The sequence below is a fragment of the Trichomycterus rosablanca genome, chromosome 16 (genome assembly GCF_030014385.1).
Source record: "Trichomycterus rosablanca isolate fTriRos1 chromosome 16, fTriRos1.hap1, whole genome shotgun sequence".
Lineage (NCBI taxonomy): Eukaryota > Metazoa > Chordata > Actinopteri > Siluriformes > Trichomycteridae > Trichomycterus > Trichomycterus rosablanca.
In genome coordinates this window covers 2,144,231-2,172,072 of record NC_086003.1, presented here as the reverse complement: position 1 = coordinate 2,172,072, position 27,842 = coordinate 2,144,231, and the positions used below count along the sequence as shown (strand labels likewise).

Sequence of the window (27,842 nt, the reverse complement as noted above, 5' to 3'; positions counted from 1 at the left end):
CTAGCTTTACATGCCAGACTAACAATGCTCACCTTGTCCTTCAGCCTCTTTCTGAGCCTCTCTTTGGAGGACTGGAGCAGACTGACTTTGTCCTTCTGCTTTGCTTCTTTCTTATTCTCGTTTTCTCGGCTCGTCTCCTCCTTCACTCTGTCCGTCCTGGCTCCTTCCTCTTCCTCCTTCACGCTCTCGGTCTCTTTGGCGTTTCTCTGAGCTTGCGTGGTGTTGTTGTTCTGCTGTCTGTGATGCTGGTTCCAGCGGCGGTTCTGGCTGTAGCCGTGGTGATGAGCGCGGCTCTGCTGGTAGCCTCGGCCTCCGTGTTTGCTGTTGGGGACGTCTGATTGAGGGTCAGGAAGGATCTGTTGCGTTTGATTGGTAGGCTGTTGCTGCTGATGCAGTTGGGGTTGTGGAGGTGGAGGATGCTGTTGCTGCGGACTGTAGGATTTGTTGCCACCTCCACCATCTCCACCTCCTCCCCCAGGAGGGCGCTGCTGCCTCCTGTAAGATAACAGGGAGAGTGTAAGGTTGGCATTTATCAGAAAGTGCACTGGTGTGTGGTGCTGGTTTGTTGGGAGGACATATGATTTAAAAGGCTCGTTTCAGAGCCGTGAGTAAGATACGGCCTTATGTATGTTATACTCACTAAAATCCTTATCCTGAAAAGCCATTTGCCGTGAGCGTTCCAGATCTTAGCTTTAAGCGAGGGTACGTATTTGGTTTCTGTACCAGACTGCTGCTATTTTGCGCATAACCTTCTCCCCAGAGCTGCAGAGGTGGCAGGAGCATGAATGCGTCGTAGCCCACTCGTCTCCTGGGTTTAAGCTCAGCCGTAGAGCCGGGGATGGAGTGTGTGCGCCGCTGAGCCATCCTACTCTGCCGCGGCTGACCTAGATTCTTCTGAAGCATAGCGCACTGGCTCGACGAACTGCCTGCCGTATTCTGCTAGGCTATTTTCTGCACGATCAGCAAGCCGCACACAGACCTAGTTACTCTGAGTAATGAGATTGTCTGATCATGAGGAAACGTCCTGATCTAAAAACGACAGTCAGCTGTCAGTGCCATTGTTACAAAGAGCAAAGCTACTACTGACCAGCTACTGTGTAGGCAAACGTGTGTGTGTTTCTATCACACTCATTGCTAAAAGGTGTAGATAATCAACTTGGTGAAAACAGTTAAGGAATGGGCCTTTCCTGTTGCAGCATGATCAAGCAAGCTCTATAAAGGCATAAAGAAAAACTTAGCTTAAAAAAACCTGACCTCAACGGCTCAGGAATAAACTGGAACATCAACTGAGGCTTTCTTGACCACAGAAGCCTTCTCAGAAGAGCAACTCTTGTTATAGCTAAACAGATCGTACAAAAGTTGCTCTATTTTAATACCATTTGTTTTTGAAATAGGGTGTCCAACAAGCTCATGGTCAGTGTCCGAATACTTTTGATTCTGAGGTGTTAGAATCCTGACGATTCATTAAGACGATTGATACAGATTACTGGAACAGAACCGAGCTGAGGTGTGACCCGAGTCGATGCACACCGTGACTATAGATTCAGATCCAAGAAGCTGTTGGCAAACTTAATGCAAGGACGCAGAGCAAAATTAAAAAGCTGAGAGAGACGAAAAGGCTTTACAGTTACCCTTCTCCACTCCAGTCTTATTGACCTATTGAATCGATTTAGATTCAGCGGGTCAGTATAAACTCAGTTCTATAATATTTAACCTTCTGATCATTATAAATGCACTTATGAAACTGGGTTGTACAAGAGCCACACACAGACGTGGACAGTAATGATGTTAAATCCTGGCGTGTCCTTGAAAGTGCTCCAAAAGAAAAGCAGAAGGTTGTAAAAAATAAAATAATACAAATACCAGCAGGCATCAAATAAATGAACTGAATCCAGCAAACGTCATTTGAGAAGATGTGCATGCTTTACTCATATCTGCATGGGTTTATCTCAAGTTCTACTGAATGATGTCCATCATCATCACTTCCATTTATCCATATCAGGGTTGCAGTGACAACAGAGCCAGTAAAGAAGACCGGGCATCTCCGTCACTCACAACTTCTTCCACTTGATAGCCAGTCGTGCATTTTTTCTTTTTGAGAAAAGCTGTGTGGCTGAAACTGTTGAAATTACACACACACCCTTCTAACTGGTGTATTTGGGTAAAGAAAACTGCACTATGTTTGTGAGGTAGTGCAGCTTTGTCCTCAGCCGTCTGCACCGTCCGAGGTGTCCTAATTTTGAAGTACTTATAGCTGCTGTCCACACTCGGCGTGCTGCGACTGAATCTGCTGCAGTGTCCTTCACTACACGCTTCTCTAATTCTCTCATTCTCTCCGGCACACAGTACAAACTAGATTTAATCTGCTTCTGCAGTGCTGGAATAAGTTATTACCCCCCCCTTTTTTAAAAAACGCCTCTGTATTTGCACTAAATGTTATTTTATGGTAAATAAGCTGGTTTACATACGTACATCTCAGTAATCTGCTGGACTTGATCTGATGTTTCTGTGTAAGGATTTTTATTAATAATTGAGTTTACTGTGTTTAGTGGTTCTGACTGAACGGTTGATGTGCAGGGTGAAGTCAGCAGTCTGATGTGAATCTATTCGTAGACGTGTTTAGATTTAATGTGAACTTAGGATTTATTTATTTATTCATTTGGATTTTAACACGTGTGTGTCATTTTATGGGAATATAGGTATTATGTTTCTGTCTGCGTATTTTATAATGTCTTTATAATTCGAGCTATTGGTTTATAGGTTTACTAGCATATGTTCACCTAACCTCACTTCTGGTTATTAATATCTGAAGAGTAGCAAAAGCATTGTGCGCATTTTCCCACTTTTGAAAATAAAATAAGAATAGATGTTAATGAATCCCATTATTTTGTTTTAAAGTGTTGGTTACAGGTATTTATAAGGATTTTGTCGAAATGGAAACAATGCACGTTTTTCTTCTTATCTGGCAACCTGAGAAGTCTGTGACCCCAGCCACGCTCATAAACGCAATACGAGCAGCTAAGGAAGTGATTTTAAAGCATGCTAAGATGTTCATGAATTCATTCAGTTATTGATCCAGTTTAATGTGAAGCCTCTTCAGTAGCAGTCTGTACCTGCAGCGAGGCAGAAAAGCCCAGGAGACGCATCGACTCCACCATAAAATAATCAGAAAGCACTGAGGAGAACGGGCATCGTTTTAAAAAGATCTGTTTCCTTTCATGGCATTTTGTTTTGTGCTGTGTGTGCACGGAGACGCACTGATACCAGGTGAGAACGCAGCAATAAATACGACTTTTTGAACAACTTTTGGAAATATCAGGCAGAGCCAGAGCTAGCTGATGAGCTACAAAGAGGTGGCAGAGCAAAGCCTGCGAGTTTCAAAGGATTAAGAAGAAAAAAGAAGTGTTTATTAAAAATGTATGGGCATGAAAATGGGACAGATGTGATTGAGACACTGACCTGGACACTTGCCGTCTTCCCTCGGCAGGCAGCATGACTGTCAGCTCATCCTTTAGTGCCTCAGCATGTCTACAAGCATGAGAGTGGGGACGAGTGTGAATGTGGAGGGATGGATGAATAAAATCAATGAATGAAAGTGTGGAACGATTAAGGACTAAATAACAAGAAACGAGAGTAAGACATATGAGGAGGAATAAGAAAAAGACAGTAATAAGAAAAGAGAGAAGAGTAAAGGACAGAAGAAGAGATGGAAGGAAGAGAAAATACAAGAAGAGAGAAGAAAAGAAGAGATGAGAAGTACTGAGACGAGAAGAGATAAGAAATGACGAGAGAAAAAACAGAAAAGAGAAAGACGACGACGTGAAAGGAGAAGAACAAAAATGACAGAAGAAAGATGAGAGGCAGAAGAGGAGGAAGAAAAAGTACTGATGGGATTTGTGCTGCTTTACACAGGACACGAAACTGAAGTGAAAGCTTCAAGTTCAGTCTCACACTCGATTACATGCACACACACACATGCACACACACTCTCTCTCACACACACACACTCTCTCTCTCTCACACACACACACACACACACATGCACGCACACACACTCAGAGACACACTCTCTCTCACACACACACACACAGCCACATACAAACACACACACTCTCTCACACACACACAGACACACACTTTCTCTTACACTTACACACACTCACTCTCTCTCACACACAGACACACACACACACTCTCTTACAAACACACTATCTTTCTTACACACACACACAGCCACACAAACACTCTCTCTCTCTCTCACACACACACACAGACACATACACACACTATCTTTCTTAAACACACACACTATCTTTCTTACACACACACACAGCCACATACAAACACACACACTCTCTCTCACTCTCTCTCTCTCTCTCTCTCACACACACACAGGAATTGCTCCAGGCTTGCTCAGTTTTACCTTTTACAGGACATTTAAAGGTCTTTTAATGTTGGGTTTTTATTTTTGGTTTTAAGTACGTCAAGAATGACAGGCACAAGTGCCAACTGATTAATTTTATCCTTGGTCAAGCACAAGATACTGACCGTGATGCGTCGAAAATCCTCAAAAGACAAAAATTAAATGAGTAAAATCAAGAATTATGATTAATTTTAATTTTTATAAGAGTACAGGGAACATGGACAGGTTTGAGGACGTACGGTGCTGTGAGGAGGCTCTGTGCTCCATAGTGGATGAGAAACTCTCTTTTTTTTCTTTAACCTGAGCCATCTTACTGCGAGTTATTCTTCAATGCTAAATATCCATTTATTTATTGATTACACTTTATTGAAAATAAAGGAATATAAAAAGACTCTCACACACAGACACACTCTTTCACACACACAGATACACTCTCTCTCTCTCACACACACACACTCTCACTGCGAGTGCCGGGGGCCCGGTGCACGCTGCATGGTTAAAAGCTTTCAGTACTACAGTGGTATGAAGTGAGAAGTAATTTTAGCCACAGATGTGAAATCTATGGGGTGCTGAGGCTGGTATGGAATGTCATGGCAACTATAAAACACTATGGCAACTACTGAATGGAAACGAAACAGGCCAAAGTGTCAGCCGCGGTTACTCCGACGACCGCTGACTTCACAGCGTGATGACCGCTTCCCATCTGAGGTCACTTCCTTACACTGGGTATGTTAAGGACATTCTGGCTCGTAGGATGGAGTGATAGAAACACTGAAAAGTGTGTGTGTGTGAGAGAGAGACACCATGTCGTGATGCTTCCTCGTTTCTAGTAACACTGGCTTGCAGGTTACTAGCTGGATGTCATGACCAGGGATGGTCAGTATTACTATTTGGGTGTGGGACTGGATGATAGCACCGCTGAGATTCGAACCCTTTACTGATGCGCTACCCGAGTGCCCTATTCCACAATAACCGCATAAATAGATAAAAGCTGCTCAGATAAAACATAAAACGTCTCTCCTTTTAGTGTTTATTTAAATCCAGGTCGATGTGGATCAGCTACATTCATCCAGCTTTCTTGGGCTGCTCGATGGAAACGGAGGTGCTTTTAACCTCTCGTAAGTAAACACAGCCACTTTAGAGAGAAAACATGAATATTCACACACACTCGCCTGCATGTTTGGGCAAAGACTGAAGCGAACATGCTAAAAGCCAGCGGAAGGATTTTAGTCTCTGCATATTTCAGAACTTAATCCAGTGAACAGTTCAGCCGGGTGGAAATCAAAGCTGGAAAAAGAAAAGCTGAACATTTGGATCTGTGTAACGTCTCAGCTTACGAGTGTTTGATCCAAGCTCTATTTAAAAAAATGCATTTCCCCCCTAATTTCTGACCGTCTAGTTGTATTAAATTAGCCAATCGTATTTAACCTTTACTGATGAAAAACCAACTCAAGAAAGCCTCGGTTGATGTTCTAGCTCATTCCAGAGCTGTTGAGTGGGGCTGAAGCTTTTTTAAACCAAGCTTTTCTTCATGTCTTTATAGAGCTTACTTTGTGCACAGGGGCACAGTCATGTTGGAACAGCATATAACGGATTTATTACACCTGTTAGCAGTCGTTGTGGCTGAAACACATGAATTCAATATGAAGGTGTGTCCCAATACTTTTGTCCGTACAGTGTGAGAACCCTGTGCACTGGGACCTTGAGCGGGATCGAACGCTCGTCTCCGGGCTGCAGACGCTGCAGCAGTTTGTGGGATCTGAAGTGAGCAGCATTGTGCTGAAGAAGCAGAAAGTACAGGAACGAGGGGGAAGGGGGGGTATGAGGGGGGGCTCGCGAGGATTTCAGATTGGAACGAGGCCCACCGTCAGACCCGCAGGGGAAGGAATGAGGCCGAGCAAACCAGAGAGGAAGAGAGAAAGAGGATGCCAACAAACAACAAGACCGCAGTGTCCTCTTTGCCAGAAGCAAGGCATTGTGGGTGGCCGGGACACAGCACGGACAGGCTGGAGAGCCTTCTGTCGGGAGGATGAGAGCAGGAGCGAGGGAGCGACGAGGGACAGGAAAGTGCCCGACGAAGTCGAGTTCAGAGTGTCGCGTACATGCACGAGCGTGCAGCAGTAATGCGTCCCACTCGTCCCATCGTCCTGTCTTTGTCCTCTAGCAGATCTACACGGCTTATAGAACAAAGCTTCACTTCAGAGTCCTCAGATCTACTAAGCAGTCTGCCCACATCACTCCCATCCTCCAATAACCCCCAGATCAATTTATTTAAAGGATTTTATCTTATCATGTTTTACAGTTTGGTTACATTCATGACAGGGCAGGTAGTTACTGCTTACACAAGATTCATCAGTTCAGATTTTTAATATCAAACACAGTCACCTTCCTCATCTTCCTCTGTGTTATTTTTACCGTGTTATTTTTATTATAATTATTATATTTTTTAATTTTCTATTTTTCCCACTTTTTCCCCCCCTAATCTAGTCGTGTCCAGTTACCCTGACCGCGTCCTCTATACTGATTCGACGCTTCACCGCTGACCGAGGACGCCTCTCGACTGACACACGCCCCCTCCGGCACGTACAGTCAGTACAGACTGCATTTTTCACCTGCACGAGTCGAGTTCATACAGCGACGGGCACTGTGTACGGAGGGCCACACCCCCATCAGCATTATTCCTCAGCCCTGTGCGGGCGCCATCAGTCAGCCAGCAGGGGCCGCAGTCGCACCGGTTATGAGGACCTACGATCCGACTTTATACCCCCCTAACCCTGAACGACAGCCAATCGTTGTTCATGCAGCCGCCCAGCCCAGTCGGAAGGCAGAGCTGAGATTCGATACGATGTATTCGAAACCCCAACTCGTGTGCTAGCGTACTTTGTACCGCTGCGCTATTATTATTTTGTAATAATGTTATGTGTTCTTTCCTCTAATATTTACTTTGTAACACACACACACAGAGATAAGACAAGACAGATCCATTTTTCTTTTTTGTTCTTTCCTCTCTCTTCATTTATTATTACTATTACTTTTCTTCTCCCTGTTGTCTGCTCATTTCTGTTTCCTCTTTTACACTCCGCTCTCACCCCCCTTTTTTTTCGGTTTGTTCATTATTTTGCTCATATATTGTTTCCTTATTATATGTAATGTATATCTTCCCTCTGCGTAATGACCACACTTTAGTACTTTGTATTAACAATAACGAAGTTTAATTGGTCCCCCGAAGAGGGGGGGTGGTGGTGAAAAAAAAAAAAAAATTTACTTTGTAAAGTGTCTGTGGGTATGTTAAAGGCGCTATATAAATTGAACTTTAATTTTTAATTATTATTATTTTTTCTATTTTATTTATGCATTTTCTGCCATTCTCTGTCTTCCACTGCTGGTGGATCCCTGATTGTAGTCGAGGTGAGTATATTGCTGCTCACGCCTCCTCCGACTCGCGCGCAGCCCTTAGCGGAACCCGTTTTCATCCATGCATTCTGCACAGGTGCCTCTATCAGCTAATCAGGGTCCTTACACAGCGTTTGAAGACCCCACCCATGTAGTCCGGTCATCCCGCCCTAGCAGAACCGTGTCTGCTGCAGGCACTGCCGATTATGCCCGCTAGATGGCGCCTGGCTGATCAGTGAACTTCTTATTTTTATTTTTCCTGTCCAGTTCACAGCGCTCTTTCTGACTTCTGACGGTCTCTCTGATATCCTACACATGATCTTTCACTCCTTTCTGTTGTCTGATGTTTCTCATGTGACCCTCTTTTCTTTAAAAAGAGAACCGATGTACACGTAGGACTCGTCTCCAAGGATCCACAGACTAGCCTGTTTCCTCTGCTGTCCGTTAAAGCCTGACGTAGCGGATCTCTAACATGGACGTCCTGACGTGGAGCTCAGACATTTCTCCACTCTGCTTCACACACGTCTTTGTGTTTTAGTTTTTTTTAGTTTGTGGTTTAGTGACTAGTGACTCATGTAAGAAACTGTTCTGGTTAAAGGAAAACAAATTACTGAGAACGAAATTTGACGGCAGCATGTAGAGTGCTACCATGTTACCACCAGCATCTCAAGTATAAACAAAGCTGTGCAAGGGAGTCTGGGAACATACACTTGTATGAGATGAATATCATAGCAGTCTGGGGTTGATGATAAATTCAGCAACTATTCTTCCTAAAAATGATTAAAACGGCCGCTCAGGTGGCGCAGCGGTAAAATACACTAGCACACCAGAGCTGGGATCTCGAATACATCGTATCGCCATCCGGCTGGGCGGCTACATGAACAACGATTGGATGTTGTTCAGGGTGGGATGAATTACGACCTCTGCTGGCTGATTGATGGTGCCTGCGCAGAGTTGGGGAATAATGCGTTAATCAGGGTGTGGATCTATGTGCACAAAGCTGTTCTGCATATGAACTCGCCTCTTGCAGGTGAAAGAGGCGGTGGGTACTGCACACGTGTCGGAGGGGGCGTGTGTCAGTTGCGAGGCTCCTCAGTCGGCAGTGGAGGGTTGTATCGGTAAAAGGGAAGCGTAATGCAAACAGGGTAATTGGATACGACTAAATTAGGGAGAAAATTGGGGGGGGGGGAAGAAAAAAACACGCACTTATTTGTTAACTGAAACGTTAATAAATGTAAGACGTTCACTCTGGGATTTCTTACATGCTTGCAAATAAAATATATATATTTATTTTAGTCGTATCCAATGACCCGATTGTATTTCCACCTCTATTTTCCATTCCTGACCGAGGAGGATCGTAACTAACACACGCCCCTCTGACAAGTGTGCAGCACCCAACCTCTTCTTTTCATATGGAGATCCGTATCGTGCACAGAGAGTCACACGCACTGATCTCTATTATTCCCCGAAATGTGATGAGTGACAACCGCATGGAACAAGATCCCAGGGACATTAAAAACGAGGCCCACCGTCAGACCCGCAGGGGAAAGAATGAGGCTGAGAGACGATGCCAGCAAACAAGAGAGAAAGAGGATGCCAACCAACAAAAAGACTGCAGTGTCCTTATAAAAAAAACACACACACTAAATATAAATAAGAAAAGTCTGTGTTTCAATCATTCAGTCAGAGAAAAAAGTACAGATGCAGAAACCCCAACCCAGGGTGCAGTGGCATAACTAGGAGCTCATGGGCCTCCTTTCAAATATATATATATATTACACAGATTCCCAAAATCCCTTGCTGTGCACTCACTGTATATTCTGATTACGTGTATTCTGACATTTTATCGTCTTTTAGTTATTTCAATATTTTACATAACAAAAATATTGTAATATAATAATAACAACCTGGCGAGTGCAGCCAGTGGGGGGTTGAGTTGGGCCCCAGTGCACCTGCCCCTGCCCAGGTGGTACACGTTTCCTACATGTGTATGCAAACTTTTAACTCTGAGTTTACTCGGTGAGTAATAAATTTGCTCACACAAATATTTTGCTGTGTGACTTTTGCTTTTTAAAGGTCGTGACTGCAGAGTGAAGGTCAGTGTTCGAGTTATGGATTTGTTCTTCCTCCTGCAGACTGGTCAGATTTTACATTCCCTGATATTCCACAATGCTCAGGTATCCAGTACAGTCTGATAACAGACTTCTCATGTGTGAGTTCTGTTATGGTGCTCTGGGGTGTATGGTGGGCTGTGTTCAGTGATTTGGAGTATGTACATACACCAATCAGGCATAACATTATGACCACCCTTTAATATTGTGTTGGTCCCCCTTTTTCTGGCAAAACAGCCCTGAATCATTGAGGCATGGAGTCTGACACCTTTCTATCAGAACCAGCATGAACTTCTTCAGCAGTTTGAGCTACAGTAGCTCGTCTGTTGGATCGGACCACACGGGCCTCAATGAGCCTCCACTTTTGATAGATACTGACCACTGCAGACCGGGAACACCCCACAAGAGCTGCAGTTTTGGAGATGCTCTGACCCAGTCGTCAAACCATCACAATTTGGCCCATTTTTCCTGCTTCTAACATCAACTTTGAAGATAAAATGTTCACTTGCTGCCTAATATATCCCCCCCACTAACAGGTGCCGTGATGAAGAGATAATCAGTGTTATTCACTTCACCTGTCAGTGGTCATAATGTTATGCCTGGTCTGTGTATCAGGATGTTGTGTGGCTACGCTGGCCAGCTAATGTTAAAGACGTCATACACTCTGATTAGAGTACTCAAGGACTTCGGTTGTTCAGTAAAACCAAAGCGTGCCCAGAGTAACGCTGTTCCTTCACTGCATCTCAAGAAAGGCAAAAATAAGGTGTCCTCAGCCTCCCCAGTCCATGCAGAGACCAAAATATTTTCTTTTCGAGCTGTTTCTTAGCAACGGCGGACTGCAAACCGCGGCCGAGAACTTTCCAGTGACACGGAGTAAAAAATAAGGAGTCGCGTTTGCGGACGAAGAGCTCGGATCAGGCGGGAGCTGAGACGCGGACACTTGTTGAGCTGTGAAACGCTGCGGGTTTAAAACTAGAGTTTCTCTGTATTAGAACAGAATGAACTTAAACAAATCTTCAGCATCCAAGCATAATATTTCTACAAGAGGCCTGTGGAAAGTGTGTGTGTGTGTGTGTGTGTGTGTGTTTGATCTATTTCCTTTTCCCTCTGTACGACTGAAGCCAACATTCCTGTTTGAAACGTTGTGGTTGGGGTCGAGAGTGAGAGAACAAGCGGTGGGAACTCTCCGTTCTGTCGGCGCCGCTCCGTAAGCGCTCTGGTGTTAACGGTAACACGGCACCGGGTTTACAGTTTAAGAAAACAGGACTCACCGCCGGTCGACCCGCCTCCGACGGAACAGCTTTTTTGTGTGAGCAATCTCGGCTTCGTTAGGCAGCGGCGGGAACACCTGAGAGAGAGAGAGAGAGAGAGAGAGAGAGAGAGAGAGAGAGAGAGAGAGAGAGAGTTTTTACTTTTAACATCACTTTATTTTAAACAAACTCATATCACAACATGTAAAAAGTCTCTTGTGACCATCTTAGCCATTAAACTCTTCATAAAGATGTATAGAGAATAGTTTAAAATAAATATGTAAACATATAAATGAAGTGCATTTAGTAACTATTAAATAAAGTAAAGTACAAAACAAAGCTCATCATCTAAAACCGAGCACACAGCCTCTCCGCAGCACCGCAGCACATCTTTAAAGGTTTCCAGGTCATTCATACATTTATAATAATTAAAATCAATTAAAATCCTTGATTTCACCAGTCTAGAGAGAACCCTGATAATGTCCGAATCAGCTGTGTGTGTCACATGATTTTTCCGGGTTATTTACACTGCCATCTTAGCCTGACCAAGAATAAAATGTAGTAACTGGCACTTTGACCTCTCTCTCCATACATATTTAAAACCAAGAATAAAAGTGTGAGGTGTAAAATTCACATTAAGAGACATAAAAACAAAACTAATGAGATTAAACAAGGGACGCAGCCTAAAACTGATAGAGAGAGAGAGAGAGAGAGAGAGAGAGGTTAGCTTCAGATGGAAATAATCCTGATCAACCAACTCATGACTGTTTTACACTATTTGACACAAAGCGATGAGGCTAATGTAGCTTATATAATCTTTATTTCACCCAAAGTGTTTCCCCCCATTAAACACAGAACCAAATACAGAAGACCTGGTGATCTCTGTACTCTGATGCATTTTACATCGTCCTACACTCCTGAGAAGAGGGCGTGTCTAAATTCTTAGATCTCTTAAAATGCTCCTACTGAGGCGCCTTAATTCTGAGTGATGATCTGACTGAATAACGGGGCAGCGTCCGACGCCTCCTCAGCGCTGAAGGCAATCCCAGCATTCAGTGCGGCACGACTTTTCTTACAAAAAACTACAAACGGAAGCAAAGCAACCAACGGAGTTCTGTACATTCTCAATGAGGTTTAATTTGTATAAAGGTGTAATTCTACATGTGTCGTTTATTTGTAAATTGGGGCTCGTCAGGGACAGTTTAACTGATTTCGGTACATGCCGCCTGGGGCTAACTGTGTTAGCTTAGTAACAAAGTAGAGCGTCTAAATAATCTGCCTTATGAGCTCCATGTCTTATTAGAATCCTCTCTACTGAGGAGCTGATCAGGTAGGTAGTACAGCAGGAGCAGGGCGGGTCACTAGGTTTTCGAACAGACCCATGATGAACACTATATGGACAAAAGTTTTGAGACAGCCCTCCTAATCACTGACTTCAGCTATTTCAAACCCACCCCAAACAACATTGATATTAATTGTAAAGATTTCTCTGAACAGCTACGACACACAGGATTCACTGGAAGAGAATTGCTGGGTGAACCGTAATCAGCAGAAGCAACAGTGACATAGTAAACGCTCAGCATTAAACCGCAGCAGAACTGAAAGTGTTCCTACATTTCTTGTGTAACGTCTTCCTCTCATTTCTCATCCATCAGCACCAGACAGAAATGCTGCACTTTATCTCCCGACCCAAAACAGATCGGGCACAGAAGCGGCGGCGGCACTTTTCCAGTCAAACGGAAATGAAGCCCGGAAGGACCATCCTTCGTCTGCCAGGCTCCTCGTTCGCAGGCGCAGAGCTGCCAATCAGGCTTTAAACTGGCTGCAGAGCGGATGCCAGCGTCACTTGGCTCGCACGGGCGCTCGTGATCAAACAGCGGAGTAACGGGGGAGAAGCGGGTCTTGGCCGAGCGCGAGCGTGTTTGTGCGCGCTTTGGGTCTGCGCTAATGCACAAATGTACTAATGAGCACAAATGAGTAGGAGTGTGTGTGTGTGTGTGTGTGTGTGTGTGTGTGTTCCGTGTACCCGTGGTTGTGTGTGGATTTTAAACACACGGTCTGAAGTGGGTGTTGGAGGTCAAAGGTTCAACAGCGAGCACAACTGACTGAAACAGATCAGCGTGAGGAGCCAGGAAGTCCAGAGATACAGAACAGACAGATGAAAAGAGACCTGGTAGCTTACGGCAGTCCTGGGATCACAGCCATTTTAGCATATTTCCGAAAATATATAAGAGCCGTTGTAGCCCTAGTAATCAGAAGGTTCCTGGTTCAAGCCCCACCAATGCCAGGTTGCTGCTGTTGGGCCCTTGAGCAAGGCCCTTAACCCTCAATTGCTTAGATAATATACTGTCACAGTACTGTAAGTCACTTTGGGTAAAAGCGTTCGCTAAATGCCGAAAATGTAAATTTCACGAAGAGTGTTGAGTGTTCAAGTCTCAGCCTATTAATGCGCTCAACAGACACAGGGTCTGTCTGAAAACCTGGTGATCTCTCTACACAGACACATTTAAGGTCATCCTACACTCCCCAGAAGGCGGCATGTCTAAAGTCTAAATTCTTAGATTCCTTAAAATCCTTAAACTGAGGCGCCTCAATTCTGAGTGATAATCTGACTGAATAACGAGGGAGCGTCCGACGCTTGTAAACGTAAATAAATCCTTACCGATTTTTAATTTGTATAAAGGTGCACAAGTGTCGTTTATTTGTAAATTTAAGCTCGTCAGGGAGAGTTTAACCGTTTTCGGTACATGGAGGCAAACGTTAGCTTGGCTGGAATGGCCTGAGGCCAAGTAGTGCGTCTAAATAATCTGCCTTTTGAGTTCCATGTCTTATTAGAATCCTCTCTACTGAGGCAGCTGATCAGGTAGACAGTAGGCAGTAAGGCAGCTCACCAGGTTTTTAGACAGACCCACAGTTTGCTGCGTCTAAGACTCTCTGAGACTCTCCTCGGTTGACGTGGGGGCGGTAGAAGCGCCAAAGGAACTGTAGTGGGTGATCAGACAAACTTAAGCCTCACAAAGGGGACCGAACATTTCTTGGGCATGACTGGCACTAGAAGCGTGTGTGTTCTGCTAGAGCGCTCGTACACGTACACACACACACACACACAGTTTCTCCTCAGGGATTTTTCCCTTTCTGTTCTGACTGCAGCCAAACCGCCGAGCGCTGATTGGCTCTCTCTGATTGTACACAGATGCAGAGGCAGACTTGTGTAATAGGCTGCTTTAAATCGTCGGCACGGTAATAAAAGATTTGGATGCTAAACCCCACCCACGCACGCCAACGAAGCCAAACAGGATCGAGAGAGTCGCATTAATTGGGTGAGAAACGACAAAGGAGGATCAAAAAAACTGAAAATCACAAGGAAAAGAGACAAGATCATTTTATCAGGGAGGATTCAATCCTGAATCAAACAAAAATAGACAAAAACATAAAGAAGGTGGCAGAAACTGGCATGATGGGACAAAACACAGAAAACATTCATGCACTCATGTTTCATTTTGTCTTCATTCAGTTCCTGCGTGAACATAAAGTTTAAACTTGTGAACACAGAAGGAGAAAAGTGAGAGAATGCGAGGCAGGAAAGGCGGAGGATGAGGAAGGGAGGGAGGACGAGGGAGGGAGGGAGAGGCTGGAGTTGCATGTTTAGCTACTGTTGTTTTCCTGTAGGATATCATTAGCTCTAATCCGGCTCGCTAATGGAGTCCAGATGAGAAGCTAAACCGTGCCGCGCTCGCCCAGGCTTCAAAACGGCAAAATATGTCAATATTTGCCCAGAGCTTGAAGAAAAGAGGAAGCTGGCACAGGAATGCTGGGCACTGTTATAAGTGCGGCTTTGTTTCAGGGGTGCGAAGAAGAAAACAGATTCAGGGTATCGGAGCCATCAAGCACTAATGCAAACAATGGTATAACAGTACACAAGTAGCAAGTAAATGCTTTAAAAACTCATGCAGCATTTTGTTGCTGATATAGAGAGGGATTTTTAAGGAAAGGTCACCAGCAGAACAACTGCAGGTCAATAGGAAGCAAGCAAGTAGTTTACAGAGGTAAAATCGTGGGCATGTTGGCTAATAACAAAGTTTTACATTTTATTTAAATCTGTTTGAAATCTGCTTGCAGGAAAAGTTTTCTCCTCCATCACTAAGACGGATGGATACTGATACAGAAGGCTTCTCCTCAGTCACTAGAGCCTCTTCCTTCACTGTCACTCATGTATACACAGGTTACGCCTTTTCCTACTGAGACTGATGGTCACTGGGACTGCTTCTTACAGACCATTCTTCCTTTACTGGAACTGATGGTCCTAAGCCCTGTCAGAGGCCTTTCCTCCATTCCCTTTCTGAGACTGATGGAGACTAAGGTACTGATGGGAACAGAGACCACACCTTAGTTAAAAGGACAGAGGTACAAAGATCACTTCTTGGTCACTGGGAATGGTGGGTACAAAGGCCTTTTCTACCAAGCTGGGACTGATGGATGCAGAGGCCAAGTTTTGCCACTAGGACTGATGGGTACATCGGTGTTTCTTCTTCACTGTTACTGATTTATACAGAAGTTACACCTTCATTTTACATTTTGCTTTTCCTCCATTCCTGGACTGATGAATGCTAAGGTACAGAGACCAGAGACCTTATTTAAAGGGGTACAAAGGTCTCGTACGCTGGGACTGATGGGTGCAGAGGCAAAGGGTGCACAGGCGTCTCCTCCTTCACTGTTACTGGTACAGATGCCGTATCTCAAACTCAAAATGAGCTTTATTGGCATGAAAAGTATGAGCATTCGTATTGCCGAACACTTAAGGAAAAAATAATATATAAAAACTGTAACAGAAAAACAATGCAAGTAGAAACAACAATAAAAGAATAACTGTTTCACTGGGCATGATGGGTACAAAGACCAGGATCATGTTTCTAAATAATTAAACATGAGGAATAAAAGGAGCAGAGCATTTTGTATCACCAGCATCAACACCGAAGACACCGGACCTATCGTAGTCGCCATCGTCTCCCAGCACTGACTGATAAACTAGGCTTTAAACGGGTGAATCTTCTCTCTCTCTACAGTTTCTGTATTATCTTGTGTTGTTTGTTTGATGAAAGTACAATCAGACTGTTACGGGTTCAGCTGGGTTAAATCCGGAGGAGTTCCTGCACTGGATGCTGGCACATCATCAAAAAGGGCCTGACAGCGTCGGTCACGCTCCCTGGACTCGGATTCCCATCTCCCTGAGGAACATCTTCCGGATTGTTTGTATGTTTGGTAGATGTGAGTTATTTGAGGCAGCTTCCCGTGAACCCCCCCCCCCTCTCAGCGTCGTGATCCTGTTACATTAAGCGCATTCACAAACGCCTGAGACTCCATTGTTCTTCTACCTCCCACCGCTTCTCCAGCCAGACCTCCAACAGCAGCGCGGCACAATACGGCAGGTATTTCCAAAAATCATCTCACCGGGGTCGGGCGAGGGGGGACGGAGGAACACCCGGCTCTCAGAACAGGAAGTCGGAGGAAATGCTTGTGATTCTTAAGCTTTCAAACTAGCTGGTACATGAGTGATGCTGACCACAGTCTAACAAGCTTTCAGTTCTTCTAAATTCTGATGAGACTGCAGTGCAAAACAGAAGTCCATTGTTTCCCAAGAATTAGCAATCAGAGGGTTTCTGGTTCAAACCCCAACACTGCCAAACTGTCACTGTTGGGCCCCTGAGCAAGGCCCTTAACCTTACTTGCTTAAACTATAATAGGTCACAGTTGTAAGTCACTTCGGGCAAAAGCGTCTGACTAATGCTGAATATGTTAGCGTATGCATGTTTGACCACGCAGATTATCAGGAAGAAACAACAAAAAAATAAAGTATAGATATATATATATATTTTTTGACAGAGAAGTGTGTTCCAATCATCCAGTCACGGAAAATAATGTATATAATATATATATTTTTTAATACTGAAACCCCAAGACGCTCACAAGGTATTTAAGAAAAAAAAATAAAGTTGTGCTACTATTGAGCAGGTTTTTAAAGAACTGCTTGAACTGTTTGACACCTGGGTTTGACATCTCGCATAAAACAAATCTAAAACGCTCCCGTCTTCTTTCCCCTAATCTAAAACATTAACGTTACACCTACATTAACGTTTCTGAGTTTTTGGATAAACGCGGCGGCTCCAGAGAAACGAAAACTTGACGGCGAACGGGAAAATAAATTTTTTTACACAGGGAGTTCACAGGGAAGTGGGCATGTTTAATTTAAAGAAGTATAATAATCTTCCCACTAGGATTATAAACTGGTGAGTGAAATGGCTTAAATCTTAGTTTACACGACACTGTGGACGATAGATCATTAGTTACTCAAATAAAAAGGAAGTGGAATTATTAGTAATCAGGGAGCTCTGTTATATTTTGAGTCTGTGGCCCCGAGTTTGTGTATTTTTTTACTCCATCTGACCCCCGACAGGAAAAGTTTGGACCCTAAATGTATCTGATGTACGTTGGTGAAGGTGACGGTGGTCCAGATGATTGTACCGGACCTGTGCGAATGAGGGACGCCCCCTGTATCCATAACAGTCTCGGCTTTGTTGTAGAACTCTCAGACGGACAGGAGGACACGTCCGCAGAGGACAGGAGTGGATAAAAATGTGGGTGGACGTGCAGAGGGAAGGACGGGTGTGGAAGCATGACGGTATGTGAATGTGATGCATCAGTGTATGGTCAGCGTCCTACGGTAGCGCCGCTAATCTCCTACGATCACAGGAAAATGATTGGACGGTGCTGTCTGACATGAACGCCGTTCTCCTGCTCGGAGAAGAAGCGCTTCTTCTCGGATCGGATTGATTAGAGGGAAGATGAGAATCATCAGACAATCAACACAAATATTTGTGACAGGAATCAATGGGAAAACGGAGCTGAAACTCAAACGTAGCTTTTATTTTACTCCAGCACCTTGTGTGAACCTGATTAGACTCGGCTCAAAAACAATAAAGTATTACAGGGCCGTTTTATTCTATTTTTTTCTATTCGGAACGCCAAGTTATTGTTATGAAAAGATGAAACTCGGTTCTCTCTGGCAGCGTCTGACTCCAGTACGGCAGGTTCCTGCAGGTTCCTGCCTGGCTGCACGTAGCTGGCTGAGCTGATTGGTCTTTGCTTTTGTTCAGCAGGAACCAGACACGTCCCCTCCGACTGGCCTTTCACACCAGAGTTATACCCCCCCCCCCCCACCTCATACACACACACACACACACACACACATTTACATTGTTCTAATTAGTGACCCCCCCACACACACACTGAGTCAAACACAACTTAATAATAAACGGCCAAGTCCATAATACGCAACATGGCATTTTGTCCATCATCGTCCTGCTCCTCTAATAAGCAAGAATTATCAGCAATTACCTCATTCAAATGTGAATGAAATAGAATAAATAGAAATGCGAGCGTCTGCTGCCCTGTGACAGTTTGGTCTCCGTGTGGGCGTGTTCCATTACTGCACCCAGCGTTTCTGAGTAAGGCTCCATCCAGCCTGACCCTGATCAGGACCCTAAACGAACGGCTAGACGAACGAAAAGCTGAACTCATGGACGTCTGATGAAAGATTCTGGTTGGTGCCGACAGAAGAGAGAGGAGACGAGCGCGAGTGAGAGGAACAATGGCTGGCATCGGCACGGCCGGGCACTCTGACGTACGTGAGGCGTAGAGAGGGAACAAGGGGCACATAGAGAGACGGACACACCTCGGAGCGTCTGCAGAGCCGGTCTGTGGGCGTACACCCAGACGCTAACAAGAGAGTCGGGAACTCGGTTTGGCTTTTGCCCTTGCAGCAGAACGGTAGCAGACAGGGTGTGTACGTGATCAAGTGTGGAGGAGAGAAAGAGACAAAGGCAGAAACAAAACAGGAGAAAATGTTCTGAAGAGGCAGCACAGGGCCGTGGGTCGGGCCGGGTCTATACTTTTCTCTTAGAGAGGAGAGAGAGAAGCGAGAGAGAGAGAGAGAGAGAGAGAGAGAGAGAAAGCATGAAGGCTTTAGGTTTGCTGAAACTAAATGGCAGCGTCCTTTACCAAACACATGAGAGGAAATTGCCGGGTCACTGAAGGCATAAAAAACATCTGCTACACGCCCACATCGTCTACACGCCCACATCTAAAGATTCCTCATAACTTTTGCAATCATGGCCTCTGCTGGCTGATGGGGATTGAAGACATCAGTGTGTGACTCTACGTGCGTGATACGGATCTCCATATGAACCCGCCTCGTGCAGGTGTAAACAAGCAGTACTAAGTGTCGGAGGGTGCATGAGTTAGTTTAATTATTCAAATGACAGTATAAGCTTCATTTAGGGAAGGCCCTTTTCTGGTCCAGCATTACAAACAAGCTCTATAACGACATGAAGAGAAGCTTGGTTTGAAGAAACTCCAGAGCCGTAACCTCAGCCCCACTGTACTGAAACATCAAATGAGGATTTCTTGATTAACATGAGTGCCCAGCCATACAAATGCTCTTTTGACTGAATGGGCACAAATTCTCATACACAGGTATACAGAAGAGTGGCTGTTGTTATAACTGAAAAGATTACAACAGGTCCCTCTACTTTTATTTTACACCATTTGTTTTTTGGATGGAACATCCGACAAGGTCATTGTCAGGTGTCCAAATACTTTTGTCCATTGTGTGTGTGTGTGTGTGTGTATAAATATACATAACTATGTTCACATTTAAAATCTGATTTACATTAAACTAATTATATTTTTGGGGGAGAAATCTAGTCTTAACCATTATCGACCACAAGATGTCAGTATTGGACTGATTAAAAAAAACCGCATGTTATTGTTAGTTCAGCCACCAGGGGGAGACATAAGACCACAATTCACATCTAACTTCTCTATGAACTCTGATAAACACCAAACAAACCAAACTAAATAATTACATTCAGTTGATTATAAATACATAATTATAATACCAAACAATAAAATCATCTCCAGACTTTATAAACAACTACAACTGTTTTTGATGATTAATTCTTAATAACCTTTTACTTTTCTTTTTTATAGTATAAATGCTATGATTCCAACAATGCAAACATCCAAGTAGCAAAAACAATTCCAAAGCCCCTCACTGTTCCAAGTTTTGTCTAAAAATGCATGTCGTCGCTGTGAAATTCCCTCCACTAAACTTCGATGTGCATTTTCCAGTTCGTTTCCACAAGATTTCCTTCCAGTAATAACCTGAGAACTGGCTCATGAATCTGGTAAAACGTTGGCGTGAGTGTGGACGGGATTTCCTCTGTTAAGCTGTGATAAAAGACGATTTAAAAAAAGACTCACTGGAAGGCCGGGCAGGAACTTTTCCATTTCGTTCAGATCAATGGTGTCGTCATCGAACGTGTTTTTAATCATTCTGGAGAAGCAAAGAGGAAAGATCAATACTGATCAACAGCTGTGATTAATCAAAGACAAATTCGAGTAAAGATCTCTGATCAGCATCTAAATAACCTTGTTTGTTTGTTTATTAGGATTTTAACGTCATGTTTTACACCTTGGTTACACTCATGACAGGAACGGTAGTTACTCATTACACAAGATCACAGTCTTGGACAATTTTCTATCTCCAATTCACCTCACTTGCATGTCTTTGGGAGGAAACCGGAGCACCCGGAGGAAACCCGCACGGACCTACCAGCATCAGTTGAGTGAAACTCGAGTAATTCATCAGCAGAGACATGTTTTGTATCCAGTGTTTGCCTCTAACAATAGTAACTAACAAGTAACACAAGTCTAGGTCATCCAAAATTTATAAACATGCGACTAAACCTTACAGAAAGACCTGGGTTTGATTCCCAAACCGTGCAGACAGGGTCCTTTCTGTGTCGAGTTTGCATGCTCTCCCCCTCCCAAGGGTTCTGGTTCCCTCCCACAGGTCCAAAGACAGGCAGTCAGGTTAATTGGAGATACAAAAATTGCCCCAAATGTGTGTGTGCGTGTGTGTGTGTGTGCTTGGCAACAGACTGGCAACCTGTCCAGGGTGTTTCCTGCCTTTCACTCAATTAATCAGACCCACCGCGACTCATACCAGGACAAAGCAGTGGTAAAACTGACAGCGAATGAATGAATATTAAATAACTTCTTCATTCATTTTTATTTAACCTGCAAACTGCTTCTTGCCACTAGAGGGCAGTAAGAACTAAATAATGACCTCGAATAGTTCCACCTTAAATTGAACGCTGCATGATGGGAACAAAAAACTTCACTGAAATGGCCTAAATGACCAGCATGCCTCATTTGAATGGCAAACTGCAGCGTCCTGCTTTATCTGGATTATTGTGCAACATTATGTCCAGATTAAAAAGAGTTTTGCATGTTCTTTTCTGCAGTCGGACCTCATCTGGAGAAATGTCAGCCCCTCCACAAGATCTGTGCAGTCAGACACTGATGCTGAATGTACAGGCCTGGCTCACAAGTGATGTTTCAATTCATCCCTCTGCAGGTCACTGCAGTTCCTATTATGCCAAGATCCCCAAACTATTGCCACAAAGCCTGAAGCAAAATCATGATTTAAAACTGTTTGATTTGTATAGACAGGTTAGCGATGGGTGTATCTGACACACTCAATAACTCAATACTTAGGCGTGTCCACATACTGTTTCATGTTGTGTGTGTGTGTGGGTGAAGTGGACTCACCCCTCGCGGTCGATGTGTGGAAGGTGTTTTGGTGTTCCTCTGTACTGTTTTCTGTGGAACTGAGAGAAGTCAAGCTTCTCTGGCTGCAGGTCCCAGGTAGCACCTCTGTAACAGAGCACACACACACACACACACACACACACACACACATGCAGAAATGAACACCAGTCAGGAATAACACTGCGGGACGGTGAGGGTGAGGGCGAGTCCCAAATCAGCAGTCTGAACTCTCACTGTGTACTGCTTGTGTGTAGAGATTCAAATCAACCATCAGCTGCTGGAAATGTATTTATTTATTAGTTATTTATTTATTTATCAGGATTTTAACGTCATGTTTTACACACTTTGGTTGCATTCATGACAGGACGGGTAATTACTGGTTACACAAGATGCATCAGTTCAAGTTTTTAATATCAAACACAGTCTTGGACAATTTTGTATCTCCAGTTCACCTCACTTGCACGTCTTTGGACTGTGGGAGGAAACCGGAGCTCCTGGAGGAAACCCACACGGACACGGGGAGAATGTTATACTGGGACACCCAGTAGCTGAAAATGAAGCAAAATGATCTTTCCAGCAGCAATATTCCAACAATGGTTGATCAGTTATTGGTTCATTAATGCCCCTGAACTAGAATGCACCAGTACGTGTCTGCTATATTGATTTACAGATTAGATCAAATAAACACTACGTGGTACAGACTGGCTCTGAAGCAGAACTGCTCTTCCACATGACCTCTGTTTACTTTTTGCTTGGAAAACAGTGAGAAGAACCACAGAGAGCTCAGCGCACAAGGAATTTAAATATTGTTTTTAATATGCTGGCAGAATGAAGTCAAATGTGAAGGCGTTGATCCAGCAGCTGTCAGTACTGGAACAGGAGAGTGGAGTTATCTTACCCGTAGGAGTCCATTGTGTTGGCGGCCCATATGTCCGTGCCCAGTATGTCAAACGAGCCGTCCCTGTTTCCGTTCTACAAATGATCAAGGGAAATAAAAGATGCTACAGTAAATAAATGCTATATTTTGAAAAATATATACAGTATATAAATGCTCATTTTCATGATCATGCACTTTAGATCCACATAAAGCTGCTGTAGTTCTTGTGCAATACTTGTGAATGTAAATGTAAATATTTAAAATACCTTATCTTAGTTATTTCTTCCAGTCTTAAGTTTTATTTTATACTTAACATAGTTATTTGTTATTCATATTTTATTATGTTACACACACCGAGACCTGAGTAACTGCATCTCGTTCTAATCATGTACATGCTTTGGATGACAATAAAGCTGAGTCTACAGTAAGTCGTTCAGCTACGCTAAACTGTGTGCGTGTGTGTTGGTGTTTCGTACCTTAGATGGTGCACAGAACTGGTTGTTGCGACCGTGGCTGCCTGACCTAGAACCAGACCCAGGCCGTGAGCCTGAACTCGGTCTGGAACCTGTACTGCCATTACTGCTGTGCTCCCACTCATCCTAAAGAGATAAAGAGTAAACCTCAATCATTTCAGTCCCGTACAGGCAGGCAGACCGACCAAGCCAGTGGTGGCACATCTTCATTTAAACAGTGGGTTTGTTCTTTCTAAATCGACAAAGCTGTTTAAGTGAAATAATAAGCTACTAAAAGCAACCAGGATCAGAAACAGCTATCTTAGCACAAAACTGATCACAGATTGTTCTCTAAAAACAAGCGTTTACCACAAAGTCAGACATCAACCATAGAAAGGAAACTTCAGTGCAGAAGCTAGTGAGGATGCACGAACATCATCAACACATGCTGACTCTTCTACGAAAACATGATCAAAAATCGGTTGATTGATTTGATCATGTTAGCCACTTTTGGCTGCGTGGCGTGAACAGCACGAGCTAACTTACCACTTTAAACGATCCTCTGTCCTGTGAGGACGGCCAGCTCACGTCTATCTTGTCACTGTACTCCTCTGTCCACTAAAGGCGAGTGAGGAAAAAAAGACGTTTAGACAAGGAATTGATGACATGGTTGAAATGATGCCTGAAGGAGAATGGAGGGAAATGAATTGGGAAAGCGTAGCGTGCATTTAGAAAGAATCTGGACAGGCAGAGTTTAGCTTATACAACATAACCAATCATTGCATATCAAAATATTTATTTAAAAAAATCAAACACAATTCAAAATGTAATTAAGAGATGTATAAAGTGCAGTAATAACAATAAAAGCTCTAATATGTTTTTGTTTTCATTAATAGGACACATGAACACACTCAGTTACACGCTGCACTTGGCTGCACTTGGCTGGCTGAGATGGTGGCACCACTGGGACTGGAAACCAACATTTGGTTTTGTTTTTTTGTTATAACAAATTGTTAAATGGGGTGACGTGGTGGTGCAATGGGTAGCACTGTGGTCCTACAGCAAGAAGGGCCAGGGTTCTTTCTGTGTGAGGTTTGCATGTTCTCCCTGTGTCTGTGTGAGTTTCCAGTCAGGTAAACTGGAGCTACTAAAATCTTCCCTAAGTGTGTGTGTGTGCCCTGTGATGGCCTGGCAGCCTGTCTGGGGTGTGTCCTGCCTTTCGCCCAGTGAGTCAGACCCACCACAACCCTGACCAGGATAAATCAGTGGTAAAACAGGCAATGAATAAATGAAACAAATTGATGCAGAAATGATTTAAATCCATCGTGTACATTAAAGTTAAACTGAACATAAAGCAGCTGACATCACATGGCTATATGACCGTCTGTAGAATCGTCTGTAGGTTGTGGTTGAACAAACCTGGGAGAGGTTGGACTGGAACTTGTCTGTGCTGTTGTTCTCGTTCTCGTTCTTCTCACTCAGGAGTCCCTGCACCTGATATTCCAGAACGTAGCTGTCGATGAACCGCTCCAGCTCCTCGATCTCCTGTGAGCGCGCGCTGCCCGCCTCTGATGACGCCGATGCCACCGACGAGCTCTCCATGGCACCCGACCCACTGTGGCAGAGGAAATCAGAACTGGGTGGGGCTGTGGGAGGGGATGGGGGGAGAAGAAGGTGAGGATTTGTTAATAAAGGTAATGTCTCATAACACAGGGATCAATCATGCGCGCCTCTCACTCTCATCCAGCCAGCAGAGGCCGCATTTGCTGCAGCAGTGAAGAACGGTGACGGGCTGGCATGTTAGACTGCTGTGCTACCCGAGCGACCCGGTTTAACCAACTCTGAGTCTCTGAGCACAATTAGTAGGAGGATGCAGATGCATTATCTTGATTAGCTACAGCTTTAATGAATAGAACCAGTGGATAAAAGAAGCAAGATCTGCCTTAGGGTTTTCACATTCAATTTAATCTCATCAGACAATAAACAAAATGTAAAAAAAACAACAAATACAAGCAGGTCTAGAAAACAAAATGTGAAGGTGTTTTTCACTTTAAGTCAAAAGACTGGCTAAACAATACAGTTACACATGTGTAGAGTTCATTTCTCTTACACGTTACCTCAGTTCATCCTCTTTCTTTTCTTCAGGAAGCGAGAGAGGAGTGACTTTAATCTCCTGTGTGTTTCTCCTCGGGTCTGGAGCGGTTAAAGAGGATTGGTATAAACAGTGTGCTTAATGTGATTATCTAACCATGCTGCTGTATTCAGATCCCCTGGTTACATAACCCCAACCTTTTATAGACCAGCGTGGTGGAAATGTCCTACAGCTTCTGCTGTGTTTGTGCTACACCACGACTGAAAACAGTTCTACAGTTTTGGCAGCGTGTGCGGCCCTGGCCAAAGCATGTGTTAAGATACATCACACAATTGCTTTCTTTTAATGCCCCAACACTTTTGAAGCCGGTTCAGAAGGTAACGTAATCCTCTTGAGCCTTCTGCACGTCACGTTACACAACTTGTCCAACATTTTATGCTGGAAATGATACATGCACCCTGTCCTGCTTCTTATATTCTGTCTCTCTTATCGGCTGCTTCTAATATCTGGGTTTAAACCAAGCAAAAACAGGTAAAGCGACTAGCTGCAAATCAGACGAAAACTCAGTTACTGAGGATCTGGAAAACCAGGCTAAAAATCCAGAGCGGAAACAAAAACTTGAGAAACGGGGGGAAAAAGCAAGCAAATCTGGGCAGCGGTAGCCTAGCCATTAAAGTACTGGACTAGTAATCAAAAGGTTGCCCATTCAAGCCCCACCTTTGCCAGATTGCCACTGTTGGGCCTGTAAGTCGCTTTGGATAAACGTGTCTGCTAAATGCCAAAAACGCAAACGTAAATCCTGATTTAGTTAATTAATCAGCACTAACAAGAAGCAGAAGCACTCTCGTCCTTTAGACAGATCTTCGGTCGCTCGTTGGCTGCTAAAGATAGCCAGGAAGTGTGGATGTGGCAGTCTGGGTGCATGTTCTATCCTTCACGTGCTGTAGACGTAGCCACATGGTCAGACTGTCCCGTTTGTCCCCTGAATTTTAAACAGCTGTACCAACAAAGAGACCACACACCCTGTTGAGCGTGGAAATCAGGTCCATGCTAAATGCAACAATGGCATTCTGCAGAGAGGCGTCAGTTCAATAATGGACACCAGCGTCATGTCACCTGCTGGTTACTTTACTTTAATTCAAAAGATATGAAGATATTAAACCAAGGGCTGTAAGGTAAAAATTATATATACCATGTAGTACAGTAGTATTCTGTTTACTCTACGATGCACCATACGATACACTCCTACACCCATTTGGGCATTTTTTTGCACTCCTATTTGCAGTGCTCACTACATGACTGGTTGCAGATCCTTTCTATTGATGGCCTGATAAACGATCAGCAACTAGACGAAGTGAGCTGAGCACTTGTCGTAGACACAAACCAAATCTGATCATGAGGAAATGTGGGTACCTACCCCAGAATAAATCATGCCTGGACTGCAAATCGTGTTCGCTGTAGTGAGCTGGTGGTGTGCACTAGGTTAAATCTTTTACATTTAATATTTATCCCTATATAAACACAAAACAATGTATATTGTTGCTCCCATTGTTTATACTTATACCTATAACTGATATTGTATATTGTATATATTTATACCTATGACAATACCTTTATTTGTAAATTTACACTTATATTTATATATATATATAGTTTATAAGAATAGATACACTACTTTTCTTATTATTATTATGCACTATTTTGAATACTGTATATTGTATATATGCATATTGTACATTCGCTACACTACACATCTATCTATCTATCTATCTATCTATCTATCTATCTATCTATCTATCTATAATTCTGTCTGTCTATCTATCTATCTATCTATCTATCTATCTATCTATCTATCTATCTATCTAGTGATAGCTCAGTGGTTAAGGTACTGGACTAGTAAACAGAAGGTTGCCGGTTCAAGCCCCGCCACCACCAAGTTGCCACTGTTGGGTCCCTGAGCAAGGCCCTTAACCCTCAATTGCTCATCGTGTTCCGCTCATTGTGTAAGTCGCTTTGGATAAAAGCGTCTGCTAAATGCTGAAAATGTAAATATCTATAATTCTTTCTTTCTGTCTGTCTGTCTGTCTGTCTGTACAAACTGCCACACACACTGCTGAAAAAAATGAAATGTAAGTGCAATCTATCAGTAAAGCAACTTCCTCTGCTCTATTTAACATACTCAAAACCCAGCACATACATAAGAGCTGCTTGGTAAGGAGACCTGCATTATACACTTCATTATTACTCACTGAACCTCGAGCAGTGAGATTCCACTTCAACTCTATTAACCTCAAGCTTCACTCCAGCTGAGCAAGAATGCAAATGCAGAAATTCCTCAATCATCATCAGAATAGATCAAACAGACGCATGAGAAATGAAAAGGAAACGCAAAATAAAGGGGCTTTGTAATGTATCAGGTCACTACAAGCCACCAGCCTCAGTGGCTGAAGAGTCTTCAGAAAATGTTGTACTGATGTGTTAGACAGCGTCTTCACCGTAATCGACAACATATTAATAATATGAATGATTTAATAAGTCATTGTTTTCTAATGTTTAATCACTTCTCATTCAGT

At 43.6% G+C, this 27,842-nt stretch overlaps 1 protein-coding gene across 6 annotated transcripts in view; it reads right to left on the bottom strand.

Moving 5' to 3' along the window:
* ctif (CBP80/20-dependent translation initiation factor) overlaps window positions 1–27,842 on the bottom strand; it is a 126,153-nt gene that overhangs the window by 19,704 nt on the left and 78,607 nt on the right. For 4 of the 6 annotated variants that reach the window (XM_063011533.1, XM_063011531.1, XM_063011535.1 and 1 more), the window contains 9 exons: window positions 24,597–24,823; window positions 23,724–23,795; window positions 23,202–23,324; window positions 22,747–22,820; window positions 21,849–21,953; window positions 20,496–20,568; window positions 11,199–11,275; window positions 3,460–3,528; window positions 33–495 (listed from right to left, as the gene is read on the bottom strand). In XM_063011533.1, coding sequence (XP_062867603.1) covers window positions 33–495; window positions 3,460–3,528; window positions 11,199–11,275; window positions 20,496–20,568; window positions 21,849–21,953; window positions 22,747–22,820; window positions 23,202–23,324; window positions 23,724–23,795; window positions 24,597–24,779 — 1,239 coding nt within the window. In that variant the 5' untranslated portion in view covers window positions 24,780–24,823. Of the gene's footprint in view, window positions 1–32; window positions 496–3,459; window positions 3,529–11,198; window positions 11,276–20,495; window positions 20,569–21,848; window positions 21,954–22,746; window positions 22,821–23,201; window positions 23,325–23,723; window positions 23,796–24,596; window positions 24,824–25,294; window positions 25,380–27,842 lie in introns of those variants that run through there. The other 2 variants (XM_063011537.1, XM_063011532.1) reach the window with 2 other exon arrangements.